Source organism: Mus musculus, chromosome 11, assembly GCF_000001635.26.
Source record: "Mus musculus strain C57BL/6J chromosome 11, GRCm38.p6 C57BL/6J".
Lineage (NCBI taxonomy): Eukaryota > Metazoa > Chordata > Mammalia > Rodentia > Muridae > Mus > Mus musculus.
The window spans coordinates 32,222,478-32,249,372 of NC_000077.6; the positions used below are offsets into that span (position 1 = coordinate 32,222,478).

The 26,895-nt window shown below is 50.2% G+C and overlaps 2 protein-coding genes across 5 annotated transcripts in view, besides 10 other annotated features; one reads left to right on the forward strand and one right to left on the reverse strand.

Annotated features, from left to right (window-relative positions):
• The first annotated feature begins 4,027 nt into the window (after positions 1-4,027).
• On the forward strand, positions 4,028-10,225 carry Mpg (N-methylpurine-DNA glycosylase). Its single transcript, NM_010822.3, has 4 exons — positions 4,028-4,240; positions 5,275-5,472; positions 7,372-7,576; positions 9,097-10,225. The coding sequence occupies exons 1-4, from the start codon at positions 4,064-4,066 to the stop codon at positions 9,516-9,518; spliced, it is 1,002 nt and encodes a 333-aa protein (NP_034952.2). The 5' UTR covers positions 4,028-4,063; the 3' UTR covers positions 9,519-10,225.
• Positions 8,826-9,425: a DNAseI hypersensitive site, noted in NCBI's record as "HS-45 or HS E-45; erythroid MEL cell site; the nucleotide coordinates are approximate for this feature". NCBI's record gives its function as "chromatin accessibility in MEL cells {active_cell/tissue: MEL}" and the evidence as "EXISTENCE:in vivo cleavage assay evidence [ECO:0001075][PMID:8838797]".
• Positions 8,826-26,895: part of a biological region, named in NCBI's record as "alpha-globin locus regulatory region", that runs on past the window's edge. NCBI's record gives its function as "regulatory_interactions: Hba-a1 | Hba-a2 | Hba-x | Hbq1a | Hbq1b".
• Nprl3 (nitrogen permease regulator-like 3) overlaps positions 9,486-26,895 on the reverse strand; it is a 35,745-nt gene continuing 18,335 nt past the window's right edge. For 3 of the 4 annotated variants that reach the window (NM_001284360.1, NM_181569.3, NM_001284359.1), the window contains 8 exons: positions 25,668-25,749; positions 19,321-19,458; positions 17,320-17,476; positions 14,823-14,929; positions 14,311-14,440; positions 12,255-12,444; positions 11,427-11,619; positions 9,486-10,639 (listed from right to left, as the gene is read on the reverse strand). In NM_001284360.1, coding sequence (NP_001271289.1) covers positions 10,474-10,639; positions 11,427-11,619; positions 12,255-12,444; positions 14,311-14,440; positions 14,823-14,929; positions 17,320-17,476; positions 19,321-19,458; positions 25,668-25,749 — 1,163 coding nt within the window. In that variant the 3' untranslated portion in view covers positions 9,486-10,473. Of the gene's footprint in view, positions 10,640-11,426; positions 11,620-12,254; positions 12,445-14,310; positions 14,441-14,822; positions 14,930-16,511; positions 16,814-17,319; positions 17,477-19,320; positions 19,459-25,667; positions 25,750-26,895 lie in introns of all 4 variants that reach the window. The other variant, NR_104306.1, reaches the window with a different exon arrangement.
• Positions 14,027-14,626: a DNAseI hypersensitive site, noted in NCBI's record as "HS-39 or HS C-39; constitutive site; the nucleotide coordinates are approximate for this feature". NCBI's record gives its function as "chromatin accessibility in MEL and NIH3T3 cells {active_cell/tissue: MEL | NIH3T3}" and the evidence as "EXISTENCE:in vivo cleavage assay evidence [ECO:0001075][PMID:8838797]".
• Positions 16,027-16,626: a DNAseI hypersensitive site, noted in NCBI's record as "HS-38 or HS C-38; constitutive site; the nucleotide coordinates are approximate for this feature". NCBI's record gives its function as "chromatin accessibility in MEL and NIH3T3 cells {active_cell/tissue: MEL | NIH3T3}" and the evidence as "EXISTENCE:in vivo cleavage assay evidence [ECO:0001075][PMID:8838797]".
• Positions 22,551-23,670: an enhancer, noted in NCBI's record as "R1 fragment deleted in R1-/- mice". NCBI's record gives its function as "necessary for normal alpha-globin expression levels in E12.5 fetal liver cells, especially in the absence of the R2 element {active_cell/tissue: fetal liver(E12.5)}" and the evidence as "EXISTENCE:knockout evidence [ECO:0001091][PMID:27376235]".
• Positions 22,793-23,934: an enhancer, noted in NCBI's record as "VISTA enhancer mm101; overlaps HS-31". NCBI's record gives its function as "enhancer in: heart[9/12] | blood vessels[7/12]" and the evidence as "EXISTENCE:transgenic organism evidence [ECO:0001131][PMID:17130149]".
• Positions 23,027-23,626: a DNAseI hypersensitive site, noted in NCBI's record as "HS-31 or HS E-31 or MCS-R1; erythroid site; the nucleotide coordinates are approximate for this feature". NCBI's record gives its function as "chromatin accessibility in MEL and erythroid spleen cells {active_cell/tissue: MEL | erythroid spleen}" and the evidence as "EXISTENCE:in vivo cleavage assay evidence [ECO:0001075][PMID:8838797, PMID:12393394]".
• Positions 23,063-23,556: an enhancer, noted in NCBI's record as "R1 fragment used in LacZ transgene". NCBI's record gives its function as "activates a HB2 minimal alpha-globin promoter in hematopoietic cells of E12.5 transgenic mice {active_cell/tissue: hematopoietic(E12.5)}" and the evidence as "EXISTENCE:transgenic organism evidence [ECO:0001131][PMID:27376235]".
• Positions 23,067-23,551: an enhancer, noted in NCBI's record as "R1 enhancer fragment used in citrine reporter assays". NCBI's record gives its function as "activates a HB2 minimal alpha-globin promoter in transient in vivo assays in developing blood islands of chicken embryos {active_cell/tissue: blood islands(chicken embryo HH12-HH14)}" and the evidence as "EXISTENCE:reporter gene assay evidence [ECO:0000049][PMID:27376235]".
• Positions 24,627-25,226: a DNAseI hypersensitive site, noted in NCBI's record as "HS-29 or HS E-29; erythroid site; the nucleotide coordinates are approximate for this feature". NCBI's record gives its function as "chromatin accessibility in MEL cells {active_cell/tissue: MEL}" and the evidence as "EXISTENCE:in vivo cleavage assay evidence [ECO:0001075][PMID:8838797]".

Sequence of the window (26,895 nt, forward strand, 5' to 3'; positions counted from 1 at the left end):
ACCTTAATCATAACATCTGTCTTGGACTCGCCTTTCCATACTCCTTCATCTTGTGCTGCCCCTGTGCTTGGGAAGAGAGGAAGGGGACCTCCAAAGCAAGAGGGTGGCGTGGGAAGGGACCTAAAAGGCAGATTGAACGCCCCTTCCGAAGGCACGCACTGGCACATCACTGAGGGTCCCGAAGCTCTCACTTGTCCTGTGCACACGCGCCTGATCTTTCTAACAAACATTCATGCATTCAGGCCTCTCGCACCTGTTTACACAGACACGTGCGCACACCTATTCAAAATGCACTTCCATGGGCTCACACTCTCTACCCTAACACATTTATAAGTGTGCACACTCACGTTCATACACTGATACACCATTTCACAGGAACCGCAGCTCAGCAATTACCCCTTCCCCTACTTCTTTCCCAGCAGGTACAAGGGTTAGACTACACCTGCCACCCCTCAAGCCATTACATCCGCGCATGCGCTCACTCTTCTCTCTTCAGCCTCAGTGCTCACGTATAACGTCAGGCACGGTTCATCACTCTGTATACTGGACAGGAAGTGCTTCTTTTGCTCTCGGCTGAGGCTGAAGGCTGAGGGAGAAGAAAGCTGTCGTGGTGCAGATGTTCTGGGCTCCTGTAACCCACACATGCCAAGCCAGAGATGGGACAGTCTTCATGCCTAGCATTCTTGACTCATGCTAGGAATAAGCAGGGTCTGGACGCCCAAACTGGGCTGGCTGGAGGTGCGGGGGTTGCATCCTTTCTGGAAAATCAGGGAACCGGCCACAGGAACCGGGCATCTGGTGCCTGTAGGTCCCTACTCCTTCCTGCTGTGGATGCTGCAGGGTCACCTAGACCTTTGTTGAGACCTAGAAATCTATTACCAGCTGCAAGAAGTCCTACAGGAGACTCACTGTGAAGACACACCCAGGGGTCAGTCGTCTTTTCTTACAGAAAGAATTCTTCTGTGTTTATTTTTATCTCTGTGTGTGGTTGCAGGTGCCCACACATGCCAGAGGGGGCATCAGATCCTCCTGGAACTGTAGTTATAGGCAGTTGTGAGCTGTCCAGTGTGTGTGCTGGGAGCCAAGCTCTGGTCCTCTGTAAAGGCAGAAAGCTCTCTTAGCTGCTGAGCCATCTCTCCAGCCCAAGTCATCTTCAATGCAAGAATACCACAGTGCTGTCAGCACACAGTGACAGAAAAGTAGCTTTCCAGGACTCATTGCTCCATCGACCTTGGAGTTCCCATAGTGCAGGGGAGTCTGTGACAGCCCCCGCCCCTGGCAAACCCCTCCATGTCCATCCACACACACAGGCGTTGTTCCTGAGAGCATGATGCCTACAGACAAATGCCCATCTCAGCATATGGCTTCAGGATTCCCCAGGTGAAACACATCCTCAAGTCCTGAGTCAGGGCATGGACAGTTTGAGCAGAGGAGTGTGGACAAATAGTCAAGCCTTCATCCAGTCTCCACAGACCCAATTCTCCACAGTCCCAGAACCTCCTACCTGCCCTATTGACCTAAGCTTTGGGTGGAAGAATCCAACCCGTGGCTTCTCACATACTTTTATTGACTGTGCCGAACAGAAGTCAGCTGCAGTTTCTAATACTCTGGAACTGGTGAATAGGTGTTGGGATAGACAGGCTTCTACACTACCTCCAGGTCTTGTGTAGTACTCTGCCAGCATCTGTGTGGTTAGAATCCCTGAGCTGTAAAAGGAATCTCAACGGGTACTTCCTGAACCCACAGCTTAGCTTCCAAGCACCCCACAGAGAGATGTAGAGATGGATCCTGGACACTACCTAGCTGGGGAGAAGACAGAATGGCCAAGGCTAGCCCTGTTCTAGCCCAGGCTAGACTTCAAAGGCCTGAAGTTCCAGCTATTTCTGAAGAAACCCCTTCCTCATGGTATTGGACTCAGCAAAGAGGCTCTATAAGTTCCTGGGCCAAGATCCTAGCAGCCTGACAGCATAGCTCTCCTTGGCCTGCCTGATAGCTACCCTCTCTTCCCAAGAAACAGCTAACCATAGAGGGTCCCCCACCTATAGAGACCCACTAAGGCCTGCCAGAGTAATAGCCACCACTCTGCTGAGAAGCTGCTGAAGGGTGCCAGTTTCCAAACCAGGAGCCAGCTGGCTCCAACCCAGCTCCTGCTTTGTCCATGGTAGACAGGCAACTGAGCCAGTCAGTGTGTTAAGCCCCTGAGACAGTGAAACTGAAGCCTAGAGCTAGCAGGGACTGGCAGCCCATGCCACCACGACTGGAGGCAGCTCCAGCCTTCCCACAACCCGTGGAGACACCATTCCAACCCCAACCTTGTCTCCTTTCAAAGAATCTCCCAATGGCATCTTTGTCACCAGCCAGGCAGGCACAAGGTACACTGGGCACAGAAGAGGTCCCAGGCTCCTTCCTCTTGGACATTCTTTTACTCCTGGCAAGTCTGCTGGCAAAACACAGTAGGGAAGCCCAACCCAGCACTTCCAGCCTGCAGTGGGAGCTTCGCCACAGACCAGGAAGTGGGGGGGGGAGGGGCAGACATTGCACAATCCCACACTCTGGCCAGAACATCTGGAGAATAAGATGCTGGCCTCCACCCCCGTCTCTGCCTGGGGCAGAAATCAGACTGCCCACCAAACAGAAGGAGCTTGTCATTCACCCAAAGGTGAAGTCTTCAGAATGCCCTCAACAGGGGACCAGAACCTAACTAGGGTCTCAGCTTCCCTCCTAGATTGGGAAGGGGCATTATTCTCACAGGAAAAGAGAGGCATTGTTTAGACAGAATGGCTATGAGGGATAAGGCCAACCTCGGTAGTTCAAATTTACAACATATTGCCCCCACCCCAGCCCCAGAAACTGCACAGAGTGCCACAAACAGCTGGACTGCTTCCAGCAGGCAGCAGGCAGCAGGCAGGCAGAGAGGCTGCCGCTCCCTCCCCAGGAAGTCCTAGCTGAGGCCCATGAGAGGGAATGGCTGAGCCCCAGCCAGGCCCAGAGTTCAGTCCCGGAGCTGGCCAGTAGAGTTGCAGCTGGGGACCAGAGTCCTTAGGCTAAGTGCCTTGCTCAGTTAAGGACTGAGCATATAGCAGTGACAAGCATATGGCCTCTGGCTCTGTCTAGTCCTAGATGCCAGGGTCTCAGAAATCAAACAGCTCTGACAAGCCCTGAAAGGTTTTAATAAGGCAGTGTGAATGGGGAAAGTAGGATTGTATCTGCTTTGAAACCCTTCAGACCCACATCACTCCTGGAATGGTAGAAGAGAGTGAGTGAAGTGGGGGAAGGGAGCAGCTTACCCTATCCCAAGACTTCCCTTCCCATCATCCCTTCCTTTGGGTCAGTCACTTCCCACTCGAGGAGTACGGGTGCACAACCTCATTTGAAAGGTTACAGATAGGGTGGGTGGCAAGCCTAGGTCCCAGAGAAATAATCACTAGGAGATGCCAGGAACTGTTATCCCGCTCAGCTCCTGCAGCCCTGGTCCTGCCTTCCAGCTTAGGTGGTAAGCCCTCTTCGTAGCAATTCCAGGCATTAGGGGTCCAGGGATGTAAGTGGGGATTCACTGCAGAGACAGAATTCCCTTTCCTTCCACCTATCATCTGTGATGATCCAGGGTAGGGGCCTCCAGATGGGGCAGGCATCCACTTGCTGTCAGTTCCACCATTCAGAGATAAGGTTGGGGAAGGACAGTTCTAGGATCAGAATTCAGACTGAGATTCCCAAGGCCTCATGTTTGTTCTCTACAACACCCAACACACCCTCTGTGGCCCACCCTATCCCAAGGCAGAGCCTTCTGGTCCGGGACCCTTGAAAATTCAGTCCGGGTTCAGAGAGGATGTCTTGATGGCAATCGGGCCATTGGGACAGAACCAGATCTAGAGAACCTGGGTTCCAATCCTACTGGTGAAAGGTTTCTACACTCGCCCCGCCCTGTCCCGCCCCTAGAGTCCTCGCTCCGCCTCTTCTGCAGATTCCTTCCACCCCCGCGCTACATGCCTTCTGCGCAGACGCAGGTTCCAGTCCCCGCCCTCTCCGCGCTTCCGGTGGCCTGGCCTGTGCTGGCGGCGACTAGATGCCCGCGCGCGGTGGTAGTGCGCGCCCGGGCAGAGGAGCCCTAAAACCGGTGTCCGTGACCCTGCTCCCCGACACCGAGCAGCCTCCATTTCTTGGACGAGCCCGCCGCCCAGGGAATGCCAGAGCAGGATCCCTAGTGACCGGATATCATGAGGTCGGCCAGATGCCAGCGCCGGTGAGAGGGGGCGCCGCGTCGCGGAGTCTGAGCCCACGGCGAGCTGGCACAGTGGGTCGGGCTGCAGAGACGGTCACGTCAGCATCCATTCCCGGCAGCCTGGCAGCTTCAGTCCAACCTGGATGTCAGCACAACAGATAAAAATAATGGGTCTTACCCCGGCGTAGTGGCGCACGCCTGTACTTGTGAAGTCGATGGACGCAGGAAAATCAGGAGTTCAAAGCCAGCATAGGCCACATGGGACCCTGTCCTTTAAAAGAGTAATGGCTGTTTAACTAGTCAGCTCAGCGTGGACTGAAGACAGGTCTTGGCCCTGGCCCCAGGTTCACTGCCCAGTTGTCCTTTTAATCCCCTCCTGTTGTACCACAATAGCTGAAGGATGTGGCCAGATTTCCTTGCTTTGTTTATCGGCACTTGGTAGACTAGTGCCTACTGGTCCTATAGACCCATAGACTTTTTGTCCCTGTTCCTAGTTGTTCTAATATCCAAACAGTCAAAGGACAGTTGGGGGCCAGCAGGGTTCTACCCTGAGCATTCAGAATGGGACCAGGCAGATGGTCATCTCCATGCATGCCCATTTGTGTGTCAGGTCTTGTCAGTAACAAGGTGGTCTTGTGACCTATTTTTTGAGCAGTGCCCAGACAAACTCAGTATGTTTCTCTGATAGGCCCTGCCCAGGTTCTGACTGTATTTTAATTCCTGGCCAGGATTAGGAACAAAGAACCAGGTTCCAGAAACAAGTTTCCTTGGAGATGGTGTGATTGGTGGGAATCAGAAAAACCAGCTCTTTTGTATTGGACTCAGGCACCCACCTTCTAATGCTCCTTATCCATGTCTCCCCTATGTGTAGCAGGTGTGGGCAGAGAATGCCCACCCATCCTGTCACCACTAGCAGCCTGTCATTACCTACACCTAGTCCCAAGGTCCCCTGAGGCGGTATGCCTTAGAATGACTCCCAACAGGCACCCCACTTTACAGAGAAACAGGCAGGCAGGCAGACACTTCTTTTGTTTTGTTTTGTTTTCCCATTACAGCTTTCCCGAAAGATTGGGCAAAAAAAGCAGCGACTGGCAGATTCAGAGCAGCAGCAGACCCCTAAAGAGAGACTCCTGTCGACCCCGGGCCTCCGGCGGAGTATCTACTTCTCCAGCCCAGAGGACCATTCTGGCCGGCTAGGACCAGAGTTTTTTGACCAGCCAGCAGTCACCCTAGCCCGTGCATTTCTGGGACAGGTAACGTAATACTGGAGCAGGTTCCGGGAACTGTAGTCCTGTTACTACTAGGTCTCATCTCTGTCTTGGCCTTCCTTGTGTGTGCATAGGTAGCTGCCTTGCCCATATGAGCCAAATAGTTTGACTATTATCTAGGGTCACTGCAGAGAATGAGAATATTGATAGAGGTGTCCCATGATGGAGGCAGCAGGGCTTCTGGCAACTGTCGTGCTTTGGCTAGAGGTATGTTCTTACACTTATCCATCAGGGAAAAAACTGACTGTTCTATCTGAAATCCCCTTAGGACAGGTTGCCTGCAAGGACTGCTGGTGGGTATTGGCCCCAGCATCTGTGAGGGACCACTCTTGCCTACCCTGTTCCCTGATGGCTGGGGCCAGGAACACCATTAGGCAGCCAGCATTTGAGTCACTTGAAAGAGTTGGCCTCTTCACTGCATAGTTCAGTACCCAAGGCTCAGTACAGGCCCAAGATCTGGGCTATGCCAGTCATGCTTGCAGTAGAAGTGGGGACTACCCCAGGCCCAGCCTGGTGTGGCTTACAGTACAGCCTGTCACCTTCTGAGCCTCTCCACTTCATGGGGCTAGCCAGGTTCATCTAAATCCCACTACTCCGGGGTGCTAGAGCTTAAGCTGGATCCTCTGGTTAGAGGTTCGCTGGCCTACCTTTCCCTTTAACAAGCTATCCTTTATGGGACCATGGCCAAGGACAGCCAGTTTCTTTGCTAGAACTGGTGCTAAGAGTTCCAGGAACAGACCCTGACCTACTAGAGAAGGGACGAGATTCTGTTCTCAGGATGTTTTAAGCTGCAGGGATCTGTGTTCCTTCAACAGCTATGATATAAAACATGGTGCAGATTTATCTCAGGTTCAGGTCAAGGGCTCAAGGATGGCCCAACAGCACTACCACCACCATTACACATCTGCCTACCTCTACTCAGCTTCCTGGCACATCAGCTGGCCCCTGTCATGCCCACTTGAACCCACACTGGTAGACAAGATGGTGTCTGGCAGAGAAAGGGGTATTCTCGCCTGTGTATCCCTTCGGTCAAGGAAAACCCAGATGTGGGTCATAAGCCCAGTAAAAGGTTCGCTGCAGTGGGCTGCCAGGACAGCAGACGACTGTGGACTGCTCAGCATGTTGTTTTTCTAGACCCTCTGCCAGAAAAGCTCCAGGAGGTCCCTCGAGAAGCTGAGGTGGGGTTCCCAGTTTGGCCCTTGGAGACATGGGAGCATGTAGGTAGTTAGTGAAGGAATGCTTGCTGGCCTTTTTCTCCTAAAACATTCACCCCTGTCTCCAGTGTTTCCAGGCTTCCATGACAAACACTGGCCACCTCTTTTCCTCTACCCTGCCTGTTACCAGCTGACCCTGAGGCACCATGGGTCTACGTGGGCTGAGAAGAAGGTGCCTTCTAATCAAATAATCCCTCAAACCTGTGAAGGAATGGACACGGTTGGATGCTGAAATCCTTCTACAAGCCTTGGCTGAATTAAGACTGTTGGCCATTCTTGGGATCATAGTCCAAGCAAGGCATTGCATGGCTGGACCAGCTGGCCCTGTTTCTCACTAAGTTCTCTAAAGGGAATTCTGGGAGAGGATGTCGGGAGGAGAGAACACTACTGAGGGGACTTGGAAGTCAATCTGCACTATGACTCCAAATGAATCCTGAGGTGGGCTTAGAACCCTTAGTAAATAAGTAGAGTTGGTCAGGAGGGGCTGGTGACCTTAACATCAGCATTCAGGCTCTCAGCCAAAGCACAAGAGGCAGAATGGAGAAGCCAGGTAGCTGGGTCTGGCTGGGCCTGGATGCCTGTGGTACATCCTGAGTTTAAATGAGGTCTAGGTGGGGACTGTCCAGGTGGGCTGGCCCCTGTTTGAGCTGAGCAGACTCACTGCCCATAGGTTCTTGTCCGGCGACTCGCTGATGGAACAGAACTCCGTGGGCGCATTGTGGAGACTGAGGCATACTTGGGGCCAGAAGATGAAGCTGCTCACTCAAGAGGTGGCCGGCAGACCCCCCGGAACCGTGGCATGTTCATGAAACCTGGGACCCTGTATGTGTACCTCATCTATGGCATGTACTTCTGCTTGAATGTCTCTAGTCAAGGTTAGTGGTGCTGGGCTTGAGGGAACAGACAGTCTAGCAGCTGGCCAGCCCCCCGAAAGACTTGGATAGACAGGCATTTGAGTAAGAAAGTGCCATTGTCAGGGGCCAAGTTAGGATTTCAGGAGTGTTGGCTATTCTTGAAGGGTGGGCGCGGCTGGTAAAGTAGCCAAGGCTACACGGAGTTTAGCGTGATGTTTTTGATCCTGGGTTAGATTTGGAGTGAGATGGAGGGTAGGGAAGTGGAAAGAGCCTGGTTTTGGGTAAGCTGTGCTCATACAGGAACCTGCCAAAAATCCTATTATGGGATCTAGCTCAGCTATTCTCAGCCAGGAACACTTCTGCCCCCCACTGGGGATGCAATGTTTGGTGACGTATTTGAATATCATGACTGACTAACATCTAGCAGGTGGAAGGCAGGGATGCCCTGTGGTAACCACATAGGCCTTCTGGCCATAGACAGCTTTAGTGGAGGTTCCCTGGACACGGTGGACAAGGCAGAGGCAAGAATGAACATACAGATGAAATCCTCCAGGACCACAAGGGTCCTGATTAGGGCCATCCATGTTGAGTAGAGGCTAAGGACATGGATGTCATGGACAGGCCAGGTGTGGGTGCTCAGGACGTGGGAAGATGAGGACTGAAAGTCCAAACAGAGCAGAGCATAGGATGCCGAGTTAGAGCACATGTGTAGCAGATTTCCGCAAGGACATGGGGATCAAAGGTGTCTGCATGAAGATGAGAAGGAGCCAGGATAAGGTGAGGTGATAAGGTGGCTCTTGGGGACTGGAGTAGCGACCATGTATCCAGTACTTACACTCTGTAACCTGCTTCTCCCTGAAATGAGAGAAGTCCCCTGTGGTGAGCTAGGAGGGGTTCAGAGGACTGGATCCTCCGGGCTTTCCTGACCTGGGTCATATTTGGATTAGGTCTGAGACTTGCTATTTTCTAGCAGAGTGGCATGCCTTCTACCCTAAAGGTACTAGCTCTCTGGGGCTTCCTCTGCCACCCTCATAGCCACTGTCAGTTAAGACTAGCAGGCTACAGAGATGACCCAATGGTTAAGGGTATTTACAGCTCTTCCAGAAGGTCCCAGTTCAGATCCCATATCAAGCAGTTGCCCATAACTCCTAACTCCTGGGATCCTCTCAGAGCACATAGATACATGTAAGAATACACACAGAGACACAGTATAAAAGAAAAAAAGAAAGAAAGAAAAAAGGATTTAGGGAAGCTCCAGAAAGAGGAAGCTCATGCCAGACTCGCCCACACTAGTTGATCACAGTTCTGGCTCTGAGGGCAGTGGTGGGAGTCTCACTGTCAGTTTCCAGGAGTGGAGGCTTCCCAAGGTACTCAGGGAAGGCTTAGCAGCCTAGGCCATGCTATAGAGAAGGGGGACGCAGAGGGGTCTGATACAGTGGATGTGGTTTGTACATGCAGGAAGACAGCAATACCTCTACAACACTGGGTGTGCATGGCAGGAGGCTTGAGGTTTACTGCCAAGCTTTCTGTCTTTCCCACAGGGGCTGGGGCTTGTGTCTTGCTAAGAGCACTAGAGCCCCTGGAGGGCCTGGAGACCATGCGGCAGCTTCGTAACTCCCTCCGAAAAAGCACTGTCGGCCGTTCCCTCAAGGACCGTGAACTCTGTAGTGGTCCCTCCAAGCTGTGCCAGGCCCTGGCCATTGATAAGAGCTTTGACCAGCGAGACCTGGCTCAAGATGATGCTGTGTGGCTGGAGCATGGCCCTCTGGAGTCCAGTAGCCCAGCTGTGGTGGTGGCAGCAGCCCGTATAGGTATTGGTCATGCAGGGGAGTGGACACAGAAGCCCTTGCGCTTCTATGTCCAGGGCAGCCCATGGGTCAGTGTGGTAGACAGAGTGGCTGAACAGATGGATCAGCCTCAGCAAACAGCCTGCTCTGAGGGGCTTTTAATTGTTCAAAAGTAAAATAAATATCCCGTTTTTAGAGAACTGTCCCCAAGTCTCAGCCAGAATTTGTGTTCATGCAGTTAATTCTTTATCCGGGTCAGGAAACTGGGTTACCCAGTATGTATGGCAACAGAGAGGAAAAACATCAACGTGCAGGTGTATACACCTAGGAACAGAATGAGCTGAACAGGTGTGTTTAGACACTTTCCAGGGCAGCTCCACAAGGGACCGGCCGGAAAGGGATGACAAGGACATAACCTGTATGTGTATAAAGAAAGGACTTGGACTCTGAAGACACATCCTGGGGGCTGGAGAGATGGCTAGGTGGTTAAGAGCACTTCCTGCTCTTAACCAGAGGTCCTGAGTTCAATTCCCACCAACCACATGGTGGCATGTAATGCCCTCTTCTGGTGTCTGAAGACAGCAACAGTATACTCACATACGTTAAATAAATACATCTTTAAAAAAAAAAGTCACATCCTGGAAGACCTTCTCCAGCTCAGCAATATTAAGCTGCCGTAAGGACCAGATTGAAGAGGGAGGCTGGTGGGTAGGAGAGAGCAATGGTTAACAGTGCTTCCTGCTCTTCTGCTGTTCCCAGCCCCACACCCAATGGCTCACAACCTCTGTAACTCTAGCTCCAAGGCATGCTTTCTTCTGACCTCTGAGGGCACACATACACACAAAACCATAAATAAAAATAAATATATTTTTTACAAGTGACATTGATGGCACGCGTGTGTAATCATAGCACTTGGAGGACAGAGGCAGGAGGATCAGGAGTTCAAGGTCATCCTTAACTACAAGGCAAGTGTGAGGTCTCAAGAGAATCACAAAGCCCAACCATGGCTGCCCCATAGCTGCTTCTGACCAGACCGACCGGGCTGGGGCTGCCTATCTTCCTAAGGCCAGTCAGGAACTCTGCGGCAGAAGGGAGGTTGTTTCCATCCACACACAGGCATGCTGCCCGGGCTCATGTGAGCAGTGCCTGGAAGACGGCAATAACAGGGTCCTCATGGGTGGTCACCACCAGCACACTGCGGAATTTGTCAAAGAGCATGAGTAGCTGGGAGCGCCGAGTGTTCTCATTGTACATGATCTCCTCCAGATGGTGGCGGCCACGGAAGTAGTGAAGGAGCCTGGAGGGGACAGGACAGCATGAGCCTAGCCCAAGGCCAATACTACTGAGGACAGCCACTGGTGGGTGAGTCTGCAAACTGCCTGCAGGCTTGTATAGAGCTATGGGATGAGGTCTGAGCATATCCTCCTCCCCCCCCCCCCCCCCCCCCCCAGTGACAGATGGTGGAGGGCCTAAAGAGTCCACAGAGCAGCATGGCTGTGCAGACTCAGAGACACTTGAGCATGAACCCTACTGAAGGGAGGAGTGCGCTTCTTTCTGTTCTTCCACGGCACTGGGGCAATCTACTCTAGGGAGCTTTCTGCAGTTGAGTCCAGCACAAAGAAGGCCAGGGTACAGAAAGGCCTGGATCAGCACTTAGCACTTAGAGCTGCAAAGTCCTCCAACAGACTGCAGTGTTTCTTCAAACAGAAGGACAACCTGACCTCTCTCATAACAACATGCCCTTCCATCACCTAAGGCAGGACGGACATGACAGGCATCAAGCTGCTATGGCACAGGGCCCTAGTTTCCCCCCAGGGCCAACAATCAGGACATAGTCCTGCCGAACCAAGTCTGTCGTCGGAACTTGAGAGCAGTGACATGGAACATCCAGAAGTACTGACTGAGTAAGCGCCCACTAGACCGAGGGGCTGTACCAGAGCCTCCATCCCTACACAGGACAGAGCTCCTGCTGTGCCACACACTAACCCTGGGAGAGACCCACCACTTCCCTGGAGCTGTGGGAGGGTTACCAGTGCTCCCATGCACAATCCCCCCCCTTTCCCACTCAGTCATCTGCTCCCTACCTGGCAAACATGCGGAGGTCCTCAGGGTTTTGGGCTGCAGGCACATTGAGGATAGCAGCCCGCTCATGCTCTGAGAGGCTAGCCAGCAGGTTCTCTGTCATCCTCTTGTTCAGTGGTGAGTCCCCACTGGGGAGCAGCTCAGCACTTGAGTTGTCCATACTGGGGCTGGTAAGGGTCATGTCGTCACTGCTGGCTGTGGGTTGGGATAGGCCAGCTGGATTCCAGTGTACAAAGATGGGAGCACCAAAGGCACTGCCAGCATCCAGAGCCTGGGACCACTGCCACATTCTCCTGCTGGTGCCCAACTGTACAATCTGTCCTCATGCATGAACTCATTGCCAACCCACCACCAAGTGCCTACTGTGTGGCTAATCTGGAATGCAAGGAGCTACCCTATAAGAGTAGCTTCAAGGACCCAGAATGAAAGCATACTGCACACCCATCACACCTCACAGCAGGAATAGGTGTCTTGTTCCACCTCAGCCAACATGGGCTAGCACTAAACAGGTCAAGGTATATGGCCCCCAACACCAGACAGTTGTGGTCTCTGGGATGACAATATGAGGCCCTGCTCTGAGCCCAGGCTGCAGTGGAAGAGTCCAGCTGCGCTGCGGTGGGCAAAAGATGCTCCTGACTACAGCTAGCTGCTCAGGGAAGGAGCCTCCCCCTCAGACCCATGGCAGTACAGGGGAGACAGGAGGGACAGGCAGGTGAGTATAGACATGTAAAAACACCTCTTATTCCAACAGTACCCAGGCTTCTTGGATGTCACCACCAAAGTCTCCCAGCCCCCCATTACCAGACAGATGTCCTGGAAGGGGATCCTACTTGGGGAGCCAAAGCTTAGAGCATTGGGTGTGCTGAGGCTGCGGCCACCAACTCTGGCTGTGAAGGGGACATCATCCTCTCGCAGTCGGGGCTCCTCTTCGCTGGGTGAGGCCATTAGGCAAACATAGGTATGCAGCTGGATGAGGAGCCGGCGCTGCAGCATCCACACCACCATCTGGATGAGCTGGGTCTGTGAGTGAGCAAAGTAAGTCAGCAGATGGGCTGGTTCCCTGACTCAAGCCTTAAGAACAGATTCCTATTCCTGGGGAATAAGAGAGACATGGTCCTTAGCAGCCCCAGTACCTAAACGGGAAGGCCTCCTGTTAGGAAGAAGGGACCCTCAACTGCTGGGTAGCTCTGCAAGGTCAGCATACCCCAGGGAAAACAGTAGGGCCAGAACTCCCAACACACGCCTGGGTTTCCTCCCTTCTCTGAGCCAACTTTCCCTAGAGCCAGATCTGTCCTTGCCACTAAGACCTGCTGCTGTCAGACAGTCCACTGCTAGGCAAGCCCACACAGAGTTCAGAGAGGAAACTGTCATGTGAGTCCTTGGCTCTACCTCAGAGTTTACTTCAAGAAGACAGGTGATTCCAACTGGAAACAGGAAGGGGACCTGCTGTTACTACATGAAGCCAATGGCTCTTCCTTATGAGCATTGGGCCACAGCAATGGAGCCCAGTGCCAGGTAGTACCCAGCACCAATGTTTAAGTATCTCTCAGGCACAGACACCAAGCAGCAAGGTGTGTGAACACAGAACCAGTGCTCACATCTTTGAGAGGCCCAGAAAAGCTGCTGCCCAGGTCACTCATGGAAGGGGGCTGGGTTACTGGGGAGGAAGTTATACATACTAATCATGGTCAAAACCAAATAGAATTCTAAAGAATTGAAGGTATTGTAACACAAAATGTAAAAAATAAAACACAAAAGCATTATAAGCATTAGACAGTATGTCTCTGGGATGTGGCAAACCAAACAGCTCTATCCCAGGCCCCTGACAAGGCCTGAAGCAGCTGCTCAGACACGGCCTGGAAGATCAGCCGTTATCCAGACAACTGGGAAGTTTCTGCTGGGATGGGAGCACTGCCAAGCCCTCCCCCCCAGAGAGCTGCCTGGGGGAGAGGAGGGAGGTGCAGAGGCAAAGTGCATCTTTCATCTTCCTGGCTCCCTTCCTGGAAACGAAGGGCTCAGTGAAAGGCAGCTTTAGAACTCTGGCACACTCAGCATGTAAATGAGCTAAAAACCCAGGATCTTATTCCCATTCACAATTTGAGAAGGGGAAGTATTTGATTTTGAGGACTGGTTTTGCCCAGTGTATCTGGCAGCTATTAAAGCAAATACTTTGCTTTTGAAGATAAACCATGGAGGTCACCCAGCTTGTCTCTGACACCTGTGCTCTTTCCCTAGCTTCCCTCGGAGCTCAAAGCACTTAACACAGGGAAGGGGCAAAGCTGCTCTGACTCCAAGTCACCATCTCACCATCTCTTGAGCATGGGGCAGTGAGAAGTGACTGACAGCCCACTGCAAATTCATCCCCCACACCTTGAGAAGCACCCCCACCACAACCAGCCTCTAATTGCCACCAGCCTTTGTCCTGACTCAGGGCCCCCATCCAAGACTCAACCCTAGCCTGACACTGTAGGTCTTCTTAGGAAAAGGACTCTAGGCCCAGCAACATAGGATTCCACACAAAGATCCCATGGTTCCTAAGCCCCCAGGGGAAGGGATACAGGAACTGAACTGCCTTGGAAAACAGGGCCCAGGCTTAGTGAGAGCAAAGCTGTCGGTACCTCCACCTGTGAGAAGCCCCTGCCCCAGAGGCAGCACAGGGAATCCTGCCAGCCCAGGAAAAGCTAATGCCCTTCTGACAAACATAAACCAGTCCCAGTCCTAGTCCTAAGGATGCCCATGGTGAGGAAGCCTGCAGTGCTTGCTAGTAAATCCCCCAAACCATGGCACAAAGGTAAACAATGCTAAGAGCCTTTGAATCAGGGGCCACTAGGCAGGCAGTTATACCCAGTCTACCTTGTAAGCTACACAGGGGCTCTAATGACTCACCTCCTGTGCAGGGGGAGCCAGAGGGCTCCTGAACTCCGATAAAGAAACAGGCAAGGAAAACTTGGCCAGGACAGATGGCAGGTCATGGGACGGGAACTGCCGGGAGAACTGTTCAGCTAGCGGGGAGTACCTGGGGCAGACAGCCATGGTCAGTGCCCTTCCCATACTCACAGCAACCATCTGGGTGAGCATAATGACAACAGAATATAGTATGGTGATGCAACAGGCCTTCAGATGGCAGAATTATACTGTCCCTTAAGACGTGGCAGGAACCACAGAACCCCTCTGATTTCAGCCAAGGAGAGATGGCTGTACCATGGGCAACACCAAACCAGACTGTGATCTGCATCTGAGCACGATATGGGCAGGCAGCATCAGGATATAGTGAGATCTGGCCTCATGGATTCAAAGCCACTGAGGCCTGGCCACTGGGGGCGCCATTCGCCATTAAAAGGTCCTGCTGGGCTTTTCTAGCTCCAGATTCCAGATTTTTGGCAGCCACTGGTACTTACAGACACACACTGGCATTGGGAGACATGACATAGACGTTGTTCTCACACAGTGGGTAGATGATGACAGCCTTGCCCCAGTATACCAGGTGAGCTGCCAACTGGAAGACCTGCAGACCAAGGAGAGATCGAAGGACTAAACTTGGAGACCACGGTTTTGCTAGGCAGTAGGCACATGAACACAGGGACACTGGAGTGCTTGGAGCATGGGCTGGACGGCTCCAGCAGAAGCACAGCATTCTCTTGTCCACAGACACCAGCACCATACTCCAAAGTCATAAAATATGGAGTCTCATCCTACCTGACCCTGCATACTCAAAGGCCCCTATGCACCCTGCTTTCCCCAGAGACCATCCTCCCATTCTGTTCTCCTGAGGTCTCAGATACCAGGAAATACACAAGATACCATAGCAAGTTCCAGGACAACCAGGGCTACAGAGCAATCCTGTCTCAAACAAACAAACAAACAAAAAAATCTTTCTCCATTAGCATCTGAGGGCTTAGATCACACAAGTGGGCCACAAGGCCCATCAAAGTGGCCTTGTATCATGTGTGACATTCACTCCTGAGGCAGGTGTTCCCCAAAGGTTCAGCCCCACCCTAGGATCACTGCTCCCCAGAGACATCTACAGGAAACAGCAGTCACAGAAAATAGTGAGGTGAGTTGCAGAGAATGGCCAGGGTGAGACCTCACAGGGTTTCACACGGGCATGCCAGCAGTAAACTCTGATTTAAATCAGGTTCAGCAGGGAGTTAGTTCGGAAGGAAACACCCTCCTCCCTGATCCCAGTCAAGACCTAGACAAGGAAATGGAAGAGACATCAAAGCTTTATCAAAGGACTGTGACAGTGAAGTCAGGCACAGTCCTAGCACAGATTCCTTCAAACAGCCTCTTAGTAAAGCCTTTCTAGACGTGGGGTAGGAAGTGAAAATAGCAGCCCAGACTCCTCAGAACAGCAGCACCGCCCCTCTCTGCGGGCGTTCAGGGACAGTGAGCACATTCAAACCTCTGTGTTTGATACTAGAGGGAAGCACAATGAGCTCCTTGCTGAATCTTGTCCAGCTTAGGATGCCAAGTTGAACTACACAGGCAGCATATGCTAGGTGCTCTCACAGAGCCTATGAAGAGTCAGAGATAGAGAAGGGATAAACTTATCCTGAAAAGAGAAAGGGTTTTGGAAAAAGCAGCCCAATGGGCCCACAAAGCAAAAACCTCCAGTGATGCCAACCCATTTCTCAGCCCCACACAGAGCCAGGAGGCCTAGCCAGAGGGACCTGAGAGGTGTCAGAGCTGTGGCCGCTTCATTCTACTGAGAAGGCTGGCCTTTGAGCAAACTGAGGTCCTGGGTAGGCCTCTGCTACCCTCTGGTGGCCTCAGGGTGCATAGCACTACCAGGTGAGGATACTGGCATTCATTCCCTGGGTCCTGCACCCACAGCCCTGGCACAGGTGACCCAGTCTACACTCCAGGCCCCTGAATCCAGCTTCTTCTGTGCTTTTCCTCCTCTACACTTCAGCTACAGGCCTTCTCTCTGAGCCCAAAGGGCTGCCACACACACTTGCCAAGGGGCTGTCTCTCCAGCTCTGCCACATGTCTTCCGCCACAAGAATGAGGGTATCTTGATGACTCCAGGGCTGGGTTGGATAAAAGGGGAGAAGGAGCAGAACAAAAGGGACCCATGTGGAGCGTACCTCACTTGGATCCTAGCCCCATGGCATCAGAGATGGAAAGAGGCAAACCCGCAGTCCTGCAGGGAAGGTTTGCTCTGAACATCTGATTGGACTTAGTTGTCCTCCAAAACAAGGCTGCATCTCTGCATGTCTCATCATTAAAGACATGTATTTTAGTAAAAACGAAAACAAGGGGGCTGGAGAGATGGCTCAGTGGTTAAGAGCACTGACTGCTCTTCCAGAGGTCCTGAGTTCAATTCCCAGCAAACACATGATAGCTCAAAACCATCTGTAAAGGGATCCAATGTCCTCTTCTGGTGCATCTGAAGACAATGACAGTGTGTTCACATACATAAAATAAATAAATCTTTAAAGAAAAAAATTTTTTAAAGGAGAGGTAGGAAAATGTGCAAAAAATAGAAGCCACACAGTAGGTTAAATTACCACTCAAGTCCTCGCTCTCACTTCCCACATGCTTGCTCATAGGCCAGTGTGAGCCTGTGCTGAGCTGGAAGATCCACCATGCACTACTACTTCCCAAGCTGCTCTCCAGGCCTTTGCTGGAGACACTTCTCTCCTTTCTCCCAAGGCTTGCCTCACCTCTGCTTAACAGAGAAAGACATCAGTCCCGTGGCTCTAAGTGTGACCAGATACCAGAACCCCAAGCCTCCTTACCCTCATCTGTGGCAGGACGTGTAGTATCTATTTGTCTGCTAGACATTAGGGACTCAGCATGGCAGGCAGTCTGCTTTCCTGATCCCCCATAGGCTGCCTCCCTAAATGTACCTAGAGGCCTCTTGTTCCCACTCCTCCAAGTGCCCAGGCCTACCTGCAGCAAGGCCAGATCGGCATCCTGGGCTAGCTGCTGCAGGTTCTTCACAGCAGACGTGGTCTTGATCACCCGCACCAGAGCCGGGGAGCAGTCAATGGGAAGCTCACTCAGCAGAGACTTCTCGTCACTGAGAAGTAGCAAGGCATGGTACGGGCTGAAGGACAGAGGCACATGTCAGCAAAACATAAAGAGCCACGGGGCCCTGTACCAAGTAAGCATGGAACACCAAGGCACAGCCAGAGTCCAGAGGCACTGGGCAGGAGAGGTTGAGGGAAAAATCAGAGAGAAAGCAGTTATGTGTCCAAGGGCTTTTTTTGTTTTGTTTGTTTGTTTTGTTTTTCGAGACAGGGTTTCTCTGTGTAGTCCTAGAACTCACTTTGTAGACCAGGCTGGCCTCAAACTCAGAAATCTGCCTGCCTCTGCCTCCCGAGTGCTGGGATTAAAGGCATGAACCACCACGTCCGGCTGTGTCCAAGGGCTTTTATATAATCTCAAGGGTGTGTGTGTGTGTGTGTGTGTGTGTGTGTCATTGACAGAGACAGAGAGACTGAAATTTGTATGTGGGGGAGGCTGTATGTGGGGGAAGACAGTGCATGAGCCTATGCATGTAAGTATGGAGGCCAGAGGTCAGCATCAGATTTCTTTATCACTCTCCACCTTTTTTTACACTTATTTATTTACATTTTGTATATACATGAGGTACACACATGCAGTTCTCTTCTTCTACCACATGGGCTCCAGGAATTGAACTCAGGTTCCATCAAGCCTGGCAGTGAGTGTCTTTACCTGCTGAACCAGCTTATGAATCTTTACTCTTATTTAGTTTTGTGACAGGGTTCTCTGTATAGCCGTGGCTGTCCTGGAACTCAGGGCCAGGCTGTAGACTAGGATGGCCTTGAACTCAGAGATCTTCCTACCTCTGCCTCCTAAGAGCTGGGATTAAGGGTGTGTGCCATGATGCCTAGCTCTTCACATTATTTTCTGAGATAGGACCTCTATTGAACCTGAAGCTTGCTATTTTGGCTGGACTTGTTGGGCACCAAGCCTTTGGGATCTGCCTGTCTCTGCCACCTCATACATATGTATATATGCATGCGCACACATATAGATAAATAACAAAAAGCATGGTGGCTGGCACATATTTTTAATTCCAACACCTGAGAGGCAAAGGCAGATGAATCTCTGACTTCAAGGCTAGCCTAGTGTACCTAGTAAGTTCCAGGACAGCCAGGAAGACAGTCTCTGTCTCATAGAGGGTGAGAGAGTAAGGGCATATGATAGTGTATGTATGTATATATGTATGCATGCATGCATGTAGTGATAAAGTGCTTGTCTAGCATGTGCAAAGCCCTAGGTTTAATCATTAGTACCATAAAAGATGGGGGAGGGGGGAAGTGTCTTTCTAAACACAGGAAAAACAAGATATTCCCCAGCTATGAACAGAACTACAGAAATATGTTCAGCCATTTGACGTGGAGCATAGATCTGGAACTGTAGGAGAACTGGGCAATGAGTAATCTGCTTTCTGTCATTTCCAGTGTGGAGGAAAGTGCCCAGATTTCTTTTCATCTTTTTTCTTCTTTGTGTGCTGAGAACAGAGCCCAGGGCCTACAAAGTACTACACCACTGAGTTATATTCCCAGTCCTGCTTTTTCCTCACAGGAAATCAACTAATCTCAGAAGGTAACTGGGTTCCCATGATTCCTGCTGAAATGCTGACAATAACTGAGTGTACCCTGAAGGCAATCTGCTAAAGCTCTAGGTTAGCTCCAACCTGCCCTGCAGGCCTGGGTGAGGCCCTTGGCAGGTTCTATTCAGCTAAGCAATGCTGGAAGAGCAAAGGTCATGTCTGAGCAGAATCAGATGTAAAACCAGGTGGTTTTATTAACAACAAAGCTAATTTCTATGACCAGAAGAAGAAAAGAGAATTTCTGGAACAAAGTAACCAGTAAGGTCTCAGACAGCAGCAGGGGAAGACAAGATGGGGCTGCCTCTCACCGGATGGCTTTCAGGCTCCGTTCAATAGCCTCAGGAGGAATCAGACTTGAAGCTGCATAGTGGATCTTGTGGGGCAGACAGAAACTCACTTCCAGCCAGCTGTTAATGTGAAGCCGTACCACACCAGATGTGCACAGGCTGTGGAGAGTGAGCATTGTTACTATGGTGGGCATTTGCGTATTCCCAATGAACAACACCCTATTCACAGACTGTGGTCTCCCACACTGCCCTGTTGGCTAGGGGAAAACGCAGGTGGAGATCTCAGGGGTAAGAGAATATCTTTTCAGATCTCAATATACCTAGGAAAATCTTAGGAATACACATAGACACACACACACACAAACTCTGTCTGGCCCTACACACAGACACAGACACAGACACAGACAGACAGACAGACAGACACACACACACACACACTCTGTCTGGCCCTAGAATAACATATAATCCATTCAGCCCGTCAGGACTAAAGGAAGCTTCTTCTGTCTCCCGGAAAATCAATGTGGCAGAGACAATGGCTGCCTGCCCGGACTCCTAGAGAACACCTGACATCCACAGCACATCCTCTCTCTGAGAGGGCCTGTCTTGAACACCTGATGTAGACCCAAGCACAGATAGGCAGCTGGGCAGAATAGGGCTTATCTCTACAGAGAAGAGATGGGTAGAAGAGGGAAGCTGTAAGGCCCCATAGAATGTTAATGGTAGGAAGCACAAAGCACCTCCCTTTATGTACCTTGCTGGTGGTGGTGGAGCACCACAGGTGTAACTTGTGCAGCTATCAATCAGAGGACATGCAGTGACTACCCAGCCAAGCCCAAATATTCCTCCATGGCGAACCTTTTCCTCCAAATTCTCAGTGGTTGACACATATTTACAGCTCAACATGCTCAGGCACGGCAGCATACAGCATCTCAAACCATCACACATTCTATGTGCTCTACCTGCAAATCCAGACCTCTCAGCAAAACAAGGCCAGAGCTCCCAGACAACCAGCACCTGAGGAGGTGTCTTGGTCGCTCTCCTTACAGCTTCTACCTGGGCAGTATCATCCATGTTTCTCCAACATAGAGAACCCTGGGTGTGCTGCATATTCTTCCTGCCCTCATTTCCATCTCCATCACTCAAGTCCAGCCATTCTCAGGACCCTGGCACTTAAGTTTGCCATGGCCTCTCTTCCCAGACACCTTGTGACTTTCTCGTAACTCCAATCTCAAGTGTACACTCTCAGTGAGGTATCCTGGCCCCACCTTCACTCTGGCCCCTCACCCTATACCCTGTACTCATGACCACAGGATACTACCAGTTTGCTACCTAATACTGCCCTAACCAACCACACCAGGTATATGGAAGGTTTGCATGGGCACACGAAGCACTCATGAGTGGAAGGTGGGGAGAACCTAGAGTCAGGCAGTGGTCTGCAGGAACACTGTCTTCCCAGAACTCATCCCGTAGAGAGGTAGCCCTGTGGGTTGTCCCTATAGACCCACACCCAGGAGGAAAGGGTTGTGTGAAGGAGGAGTTCCTCCCACCCATGGCTCAGCCACACAGTCCTGGTGCTAAGTGCCAACAACATGTGCTTATTAAATAGAATCTGTTCAGGTCTATATGCTGAGTGGGCAAAAAGTATGTTAGCACATTTCTGAAATGCAATTATACAAATGCTATAAAGAAAAGCAACTGCTCAGGCAAAGCCCCTGTGACTTGCACTTATTCTGCCTGAGAAAGGCATTTCCTGTCATCTGCCCCAACCCAGTCAAGCTCGGAAGAGCCAAGCAGACAGGTAGCCTCCTTCATCCAGTGCGGGAAAGATAACCTAACGCTTCATAACTCCATTCTCAAAACAGGACCCATCCCTTGGTTCCCAAACTGCCACAGCACCTTCCCTCATCTTGTTTTCTGGGCTGCCTCCCACCCAGAAGAGCGGCCAAGAAGCTTTTCCCATCACCACCCACTCTGCTGCTATTCTCAGCTCCCAGTGTGGGAGTGGCCAAGGACAGGGCAGACTAGGAGTTAAAGGGGATGTGGCGAGAGTTCTTCCTGCCTGGGTCAAAGGTGAAATGTTTGGATACTGTGGGAGAAACAAGGTCCTTGCTCCAGGCTCAGAAAACACACTTTTGTTTTCTCTTTCCTCCCACCCCCATCGCTTTCTTTTTCCAAGACAGGGTCTATGTGTTGGGTCTCCATATGTAGGCTGGATTCCAACTCACAGAGATGTGCCTGCCTCCGCCTTTCGGGAGCTGGGAGTAGAGATGTATGCTGCCACACCCCACTCACTATTTTCCTATTTATTTATTGACAGAATTTTGTTGTGTACCCCAAGCTGGCCTCAAGCTTGTGATCCTCGTGCCTCTACCTCTCAAATGCTAAGATTCTCAGCATGGCCCACAATAGCTGCCAAGGACTATTACAGCCTCTTCCCTGAAGCCTCCAGCAAGACAAGAGCTCTAAGTTCTGAGTTTCCCCAGAGGGTCGCCGGGACTCTAGCCAACAGCTCCAAATACAAAACCAAAAACAAGTCTTTTTCTCCTTCAAGCAGAGAATAGCAGAGGGGAAAGGAAATGGGAGAGCACATCTGTGACCCTCCCCAGGATCTCTGTTTAATGCAAGCCACCTCATGGCTCCAAACCATCTATGCCTGTGTCTCCCAGGGCCTCAGAACCACTGAGGATGGGTGTACAGATGGGCACCACAGGCTGTGGCTGAGCCTAGAGGACAATGGTGGTTCACTGGGGAGGTTCACGGGGGTTGGGGGAGGAACAAACTTTAAAGTCTGTTAAAAGCAGGGTTTAATGTCAAGATGTGGGTCAAAGACACAGGCTCTCTGAGGTCAACACTCTTGGCTTTTCTAAAAATTGGCCCTAACCAAGTCTGTGTGTACAGTTTCCAGGAGGGAATGCAAAGCTCACAACCAACCTTGAGAAACACTGCATCTGGAAACCCTCTCAGCATTCACACTGATGGGAAAAAGCAAGAGAGGAAAGGGTTACACTGTGCTGCGCTGTGGTCATGCCCATGCAAATACCAGCCAGGCTCCTCTAATCAACTTATGGTCACAACAGGAAGAAATAGCAGGTCCTATTTTTGAGCTCTCTTATTTAGGGTATAGTACAGGGTGGCTATTGAAACAACATAGAATCAGAATTAAATACCAAGAGTCCTATCATTTCAAACACAGCTGATTCTGGTCCACCCAGGACCTCAGTGATGTGGTGACAACCATGTGCTAGGTACAGCTCTAAGTAGTGTTTCGGGCACCTGGGGCACAGCAAAAGAGGAAACAAATTACAGCCTTGTATTTGGAAGAATCTTACTCTGGATGGCGCAGTATATAAACTACAGAGTTACAGGGAAAGGTACATACAGAGACTTGTGTGGCAGTGCAGGCCAGGATTAAATGCCAGCTGTGGGCATGGGGGATACATTACGGCCTTTCTAACACCCTCCCAATTCAGGTGTGTCTCAACCTTGTGCCAGCTGACTCAGATCCCCAGCCTATGTCTTTCCCTCTGAACATTTTGTACTAAGCTGGAGCCTCTTTACAAAGTAAAAAAGCTCTGGCATGGAGACACTGAACACTGCCATTAGGAGTCCCCCGAGTATCAGATGCACATCTGGACAAACCTCTGGAGTGCACTGGGAGGACAAGGACCATTAGAAATATGCCTGCCCAACATCTAGTCTCTAGCTCTGGAGACAGTCAGGTGAATCCTTCACAACAAAAATGTAAACCAGGAAAGACACTGACGTCTGTGGAGAGAAGGGAAGAAAAAGGGCTGCCCTTGCTTCTGTGGTCCACATTTCAAGATGAAACCCAGGGTTTGCCCCCAGAAAAGTTTCCTGCTACGCTTGTGTTCCTATTTGCAGGAGTTTAATGTTAGGCTGAAAATAGTGTGCAGAAAAACACTGTCTCCAAGCTTATCCAGCCTTGGCACAGCATTCGAGTCCAGCCCTTCTGCAACAGGAGATAAATGCTCCTGCCAGGGCCCGGCATCTACACTCCATGACTGTGCAGAGCACCGCAGTCCTATCTTCTGCACCAAGATGCACCATGTGCTGTGTGCAAGCTTATCTCACCCCTGCAGTCTCGGCCTACCTTTAGCTAATAACCAACAGGTCACTTCTGACCTCACCTCAGCTAAGCCTCTTCCTCCTCTGAGAATCCGCCATGTACCCTGTGTCCTCTGCCCACACAGCAGTCAGGCTTCCTACTACATGTGGCAGGACGCAGCATAAAACAAGAAACATACATGGGTAGGTTCCAAAAATCTTACCTTGGGACCTCAAACAAAACTTCACATGTATGTACATTTTTTTTTATTTTTATTTTTTTTGGGTTTTTTTTTTTTTTTTTGAGACAGGGTTTCTCTGTGTAGCCCTGGCTGTCCTGGAACTCACTCTGTAGACCAGGCTGGCCTCGAACTCAGAAATCCGCCTGCCTCTGCCTCCCGAGTGCTGGGATTAAAGGCGTGCGCCACCACGCCCGGCGTATGTACATTTTTAAATGAAATACTGACTGTAACTCTTGGAACATTCAGAGACATCTTCAGGCTTGTTCTTGCTCTTGAGCAGTTAACAGTGGAGCCAGCACTACTTACCTGTCCAGGTCTCAGACAGCATTCTCATGACCTGAGCCTCCCAGGCCCAACCCCAGGCTCTGTTAATTCAGAGAATCACTTCTTCACACCACAAGGAGTTTATATCCTCATTCCTCCTGCCATTCCTTATCTCTTTAACTGTGGGTGAGCTGTGTTATGTTATAAAGTGAAGGGAGATCCCTTCCTAAGGGAAGCAACCTGGGGAGACATGGGGACATGGAGCTAGTTCCACAAGGAGACACAGGTACTAGGACAACCAGGGTAACCTCCTAAGGGATTCCCTCTTCCACTCTATATTCACAGACACTTAGGAAATAGGGTTGCCAGCTAGAACTATACCAGAGCCTTGGCTTTGGTTAAAATAGTAAATCCAGAACAATTCTGTTGAAAGGATGCTCTTAAAACTTGATGCCAATTAAGCCCACAACTTCCTGTCTTTTAGGTCTTCTCTGAGAACATCTTTCTCAGGGATCTGGCAAAGAGCTACTGTCAAAAGACAGATGTTATATTTGATCTACCCAATCAATGTATACTTAGCTACACCTTTTTATTGATGAGGGAACAGAACCTTAAGGACAACTACAGACATTGTGTGATGAGGCTGGAGTGAATCATGCCAAGAATGCTACTGGGCAGTTATAAGTCGTGCAATATCAGACAGGGGATACAGCAGAGGAGGTCAAAACTGCCACATCCTGCCAGAGAAGTGTGGCTCTCAACCTCCCAGGACAGGTTCCAGGACCCAGGGCTGGCTGCTGTAGGAGTTCACCTGGAGAAATGAGACCTTACCCACTAACAAACAGGGTATCTGGCTAGTAGGACCTTGAATGCCTTTTCACCAAAAGCTCAAATTCCTGTGTCCCTCCAAATTGGTCCACTGGGTGGCACTTGGAGGCCTCAAGCCCTGAGCTGTGCCTGGCAGATGACAAAGCTTTCTAAGGTTTTACATTTTTCCCACATCCTTTTTTCTTTAGAAACCTACAGTTACTGGTTTCCCTTTTACTTTGTTTTTTAGATGCTATGCAGTCAAGCCCTGTCTACATAAGTGAGTTAGTTCCAGGCCAGCCAAGGCTACACAATGGAACTCTGTCTAAGAAAAATAAAAGAGAGAAAGTGAGCATCACACACCTGTATCAAGTCACCCTAGGTCACTTAGTGAGAGTCTACCACACACACAAGCCTAAGTATTTTGTATACATTTAATAATTACTCAATTAATCAAATCTACATGAGGTTTCCACTATGTTCCCAATACTTGCTGACCTCAGACAGTCAGTGTCTCACACTCCAGCTCTCCCAGAGCACAGACTATTACGGCAAACTCCAACTCCATCCACTGAACTTGGATTTCCTCGAGTGGGAAGAGGCAACAGTGATGTCCACCTCAATGAAGGTGGTAAAGAACTTGGCACTGGGTTAAGCTCAGTAAAGTGCTGCTGCGTTTAACGGTTCAAAAGCACTTTCAGACTTCCGTGGACAGTTGTGGGAGGAGCTTCTGTGGTAAAGGAGGCTGGAGGTAACTGTCTCTGCTAAGTCACATCACTTAACAAAGGGGCTGCCATTAGAAAGTGGGTTTCCTGAAAAGTGGCCACACAAGTGTCCCATCCCTTAACCTTTCTTGTCCCTGTCTCAGCAAGCTCCAACACACACAGAGAGCCTATGGCAGCATTGTCTGTAGGAGGCTTCCACTCTGGAGGCTTGGGGAAGCTAGCCCAGGAAGAAGAGGTTCAACAAGCATGGCCCTAGGGGTCTTACCTGTCATAAGCTTCTTTGAGGTCCCGAGCCAGCTTGCACTTGGGTAGGATGTGCTGGAATGGGGACTGAGGACCTTCATTTGCTACAAGAATAACAAAAGTTAAGGATTTACAACTTCCAAAGCAAGAAAACACGCACAGTCAGAACAGGAACAATCTTTAGAACAAATTCAACATTAACAAGTAATGTTAAACCAATGTTAAATTAACATCAGAAAATCCCTTGTCATCATCATCATCAATCTACCCCGATCCCTCTAATTAAAAGTAGACTCAGGCTGATGAGAAACTATTTATATAGGAAATGTGTATGAAAACTATTGGTGTTTAAACTTGTCAACCTTGTAGTCACAGGAGCAAGCTGTCAGCTCCACTGCCTCCCACAGACGGCACATGTCTCTTGGCTCAGCAGCCCCACCCTCTGTCGCTGTGACTGGGTATTCCCATGCCATCCAACTCCACTTCCACACTGTACCATCATGAGATGTGTCTTTAGGACTAAAATATCTTTTAATTTTCATGAATCTCTAGCAAAAATATATATAACTAAGATGAACATGGGTTTTTTAATATTTAATTTTTTAACAGATTTTTGTTGTTTTTGGTTTCTTTCTTTCTTTTTGAGACAGGGTCTCACTGTATAGCCTTGGCTGGCCTAGACCTTATTCTGCAGACCAGGCTGGCCTCAAAACTCAGAGATTCCCACTTGCCTCTTTTTCTCAAGTCCTAAGATTAAAGGCAAGTACCACCATGCCCAGATCTAAATCTTAAAAGAAAATTTCTGGATTGTTTCCTAGCATACTTATAATTAGCTAATATAAAAATCATGAGTGTTGTTTGTTTGCTTGTTTTTGCTTTGTCTTGGGCCCTAGGGCTGGAATCCAGAGCCTTACATAAACTAGGCAACCACTCTACAATGATTCCCAGGCCCATAATATAAGTAGTTTTGTTTTAGAGACACGGTCTCTCTCTCTATATCCATGACTGTCCAGGAGCCCAGAGATTCACTGGCCTTTGCCTTCTATAGGCTAGTATAAGAGGTGCACGCCACCATGCCCACCTAATTTTCCAAGGAAAATAAGTAAAGTTTTCACTGAAAATACATTAGAATCAGACAAGACTTTGTTAGTTTGTAATGATTTGTTCTAATTTCTGTTCCTCATTCTTTCTTCTGTAGCTGATAAGCCTAGGAGAAGGAAGCCGAGGTCATTCCCAGTTTCTTTCCAATG

Coding starts and splice junctions, on each gene's coding strand:
- Mpg (NM_010822.3), top strand. CDS start 4,064: ATGCCCGCGCGCGGTGGTAGTGCGCGCCCGGGCAGAGGAGCCCTAAAA. Junction 5,473..7,371: donor CCCGTGCATTTCTGGGACAG/GTAACGTAATAC, acceptor CACTGCCCATAG/GTTCTTGTCCGGCGACTCGC. Junction 7,577..9,096: donor CTTGAATGTCTCTAGTCAAG/GTTAGTGGTGCT, acceptor TCTTTCCCACAG/GGGCTGGGGCTTGTGTCTTG.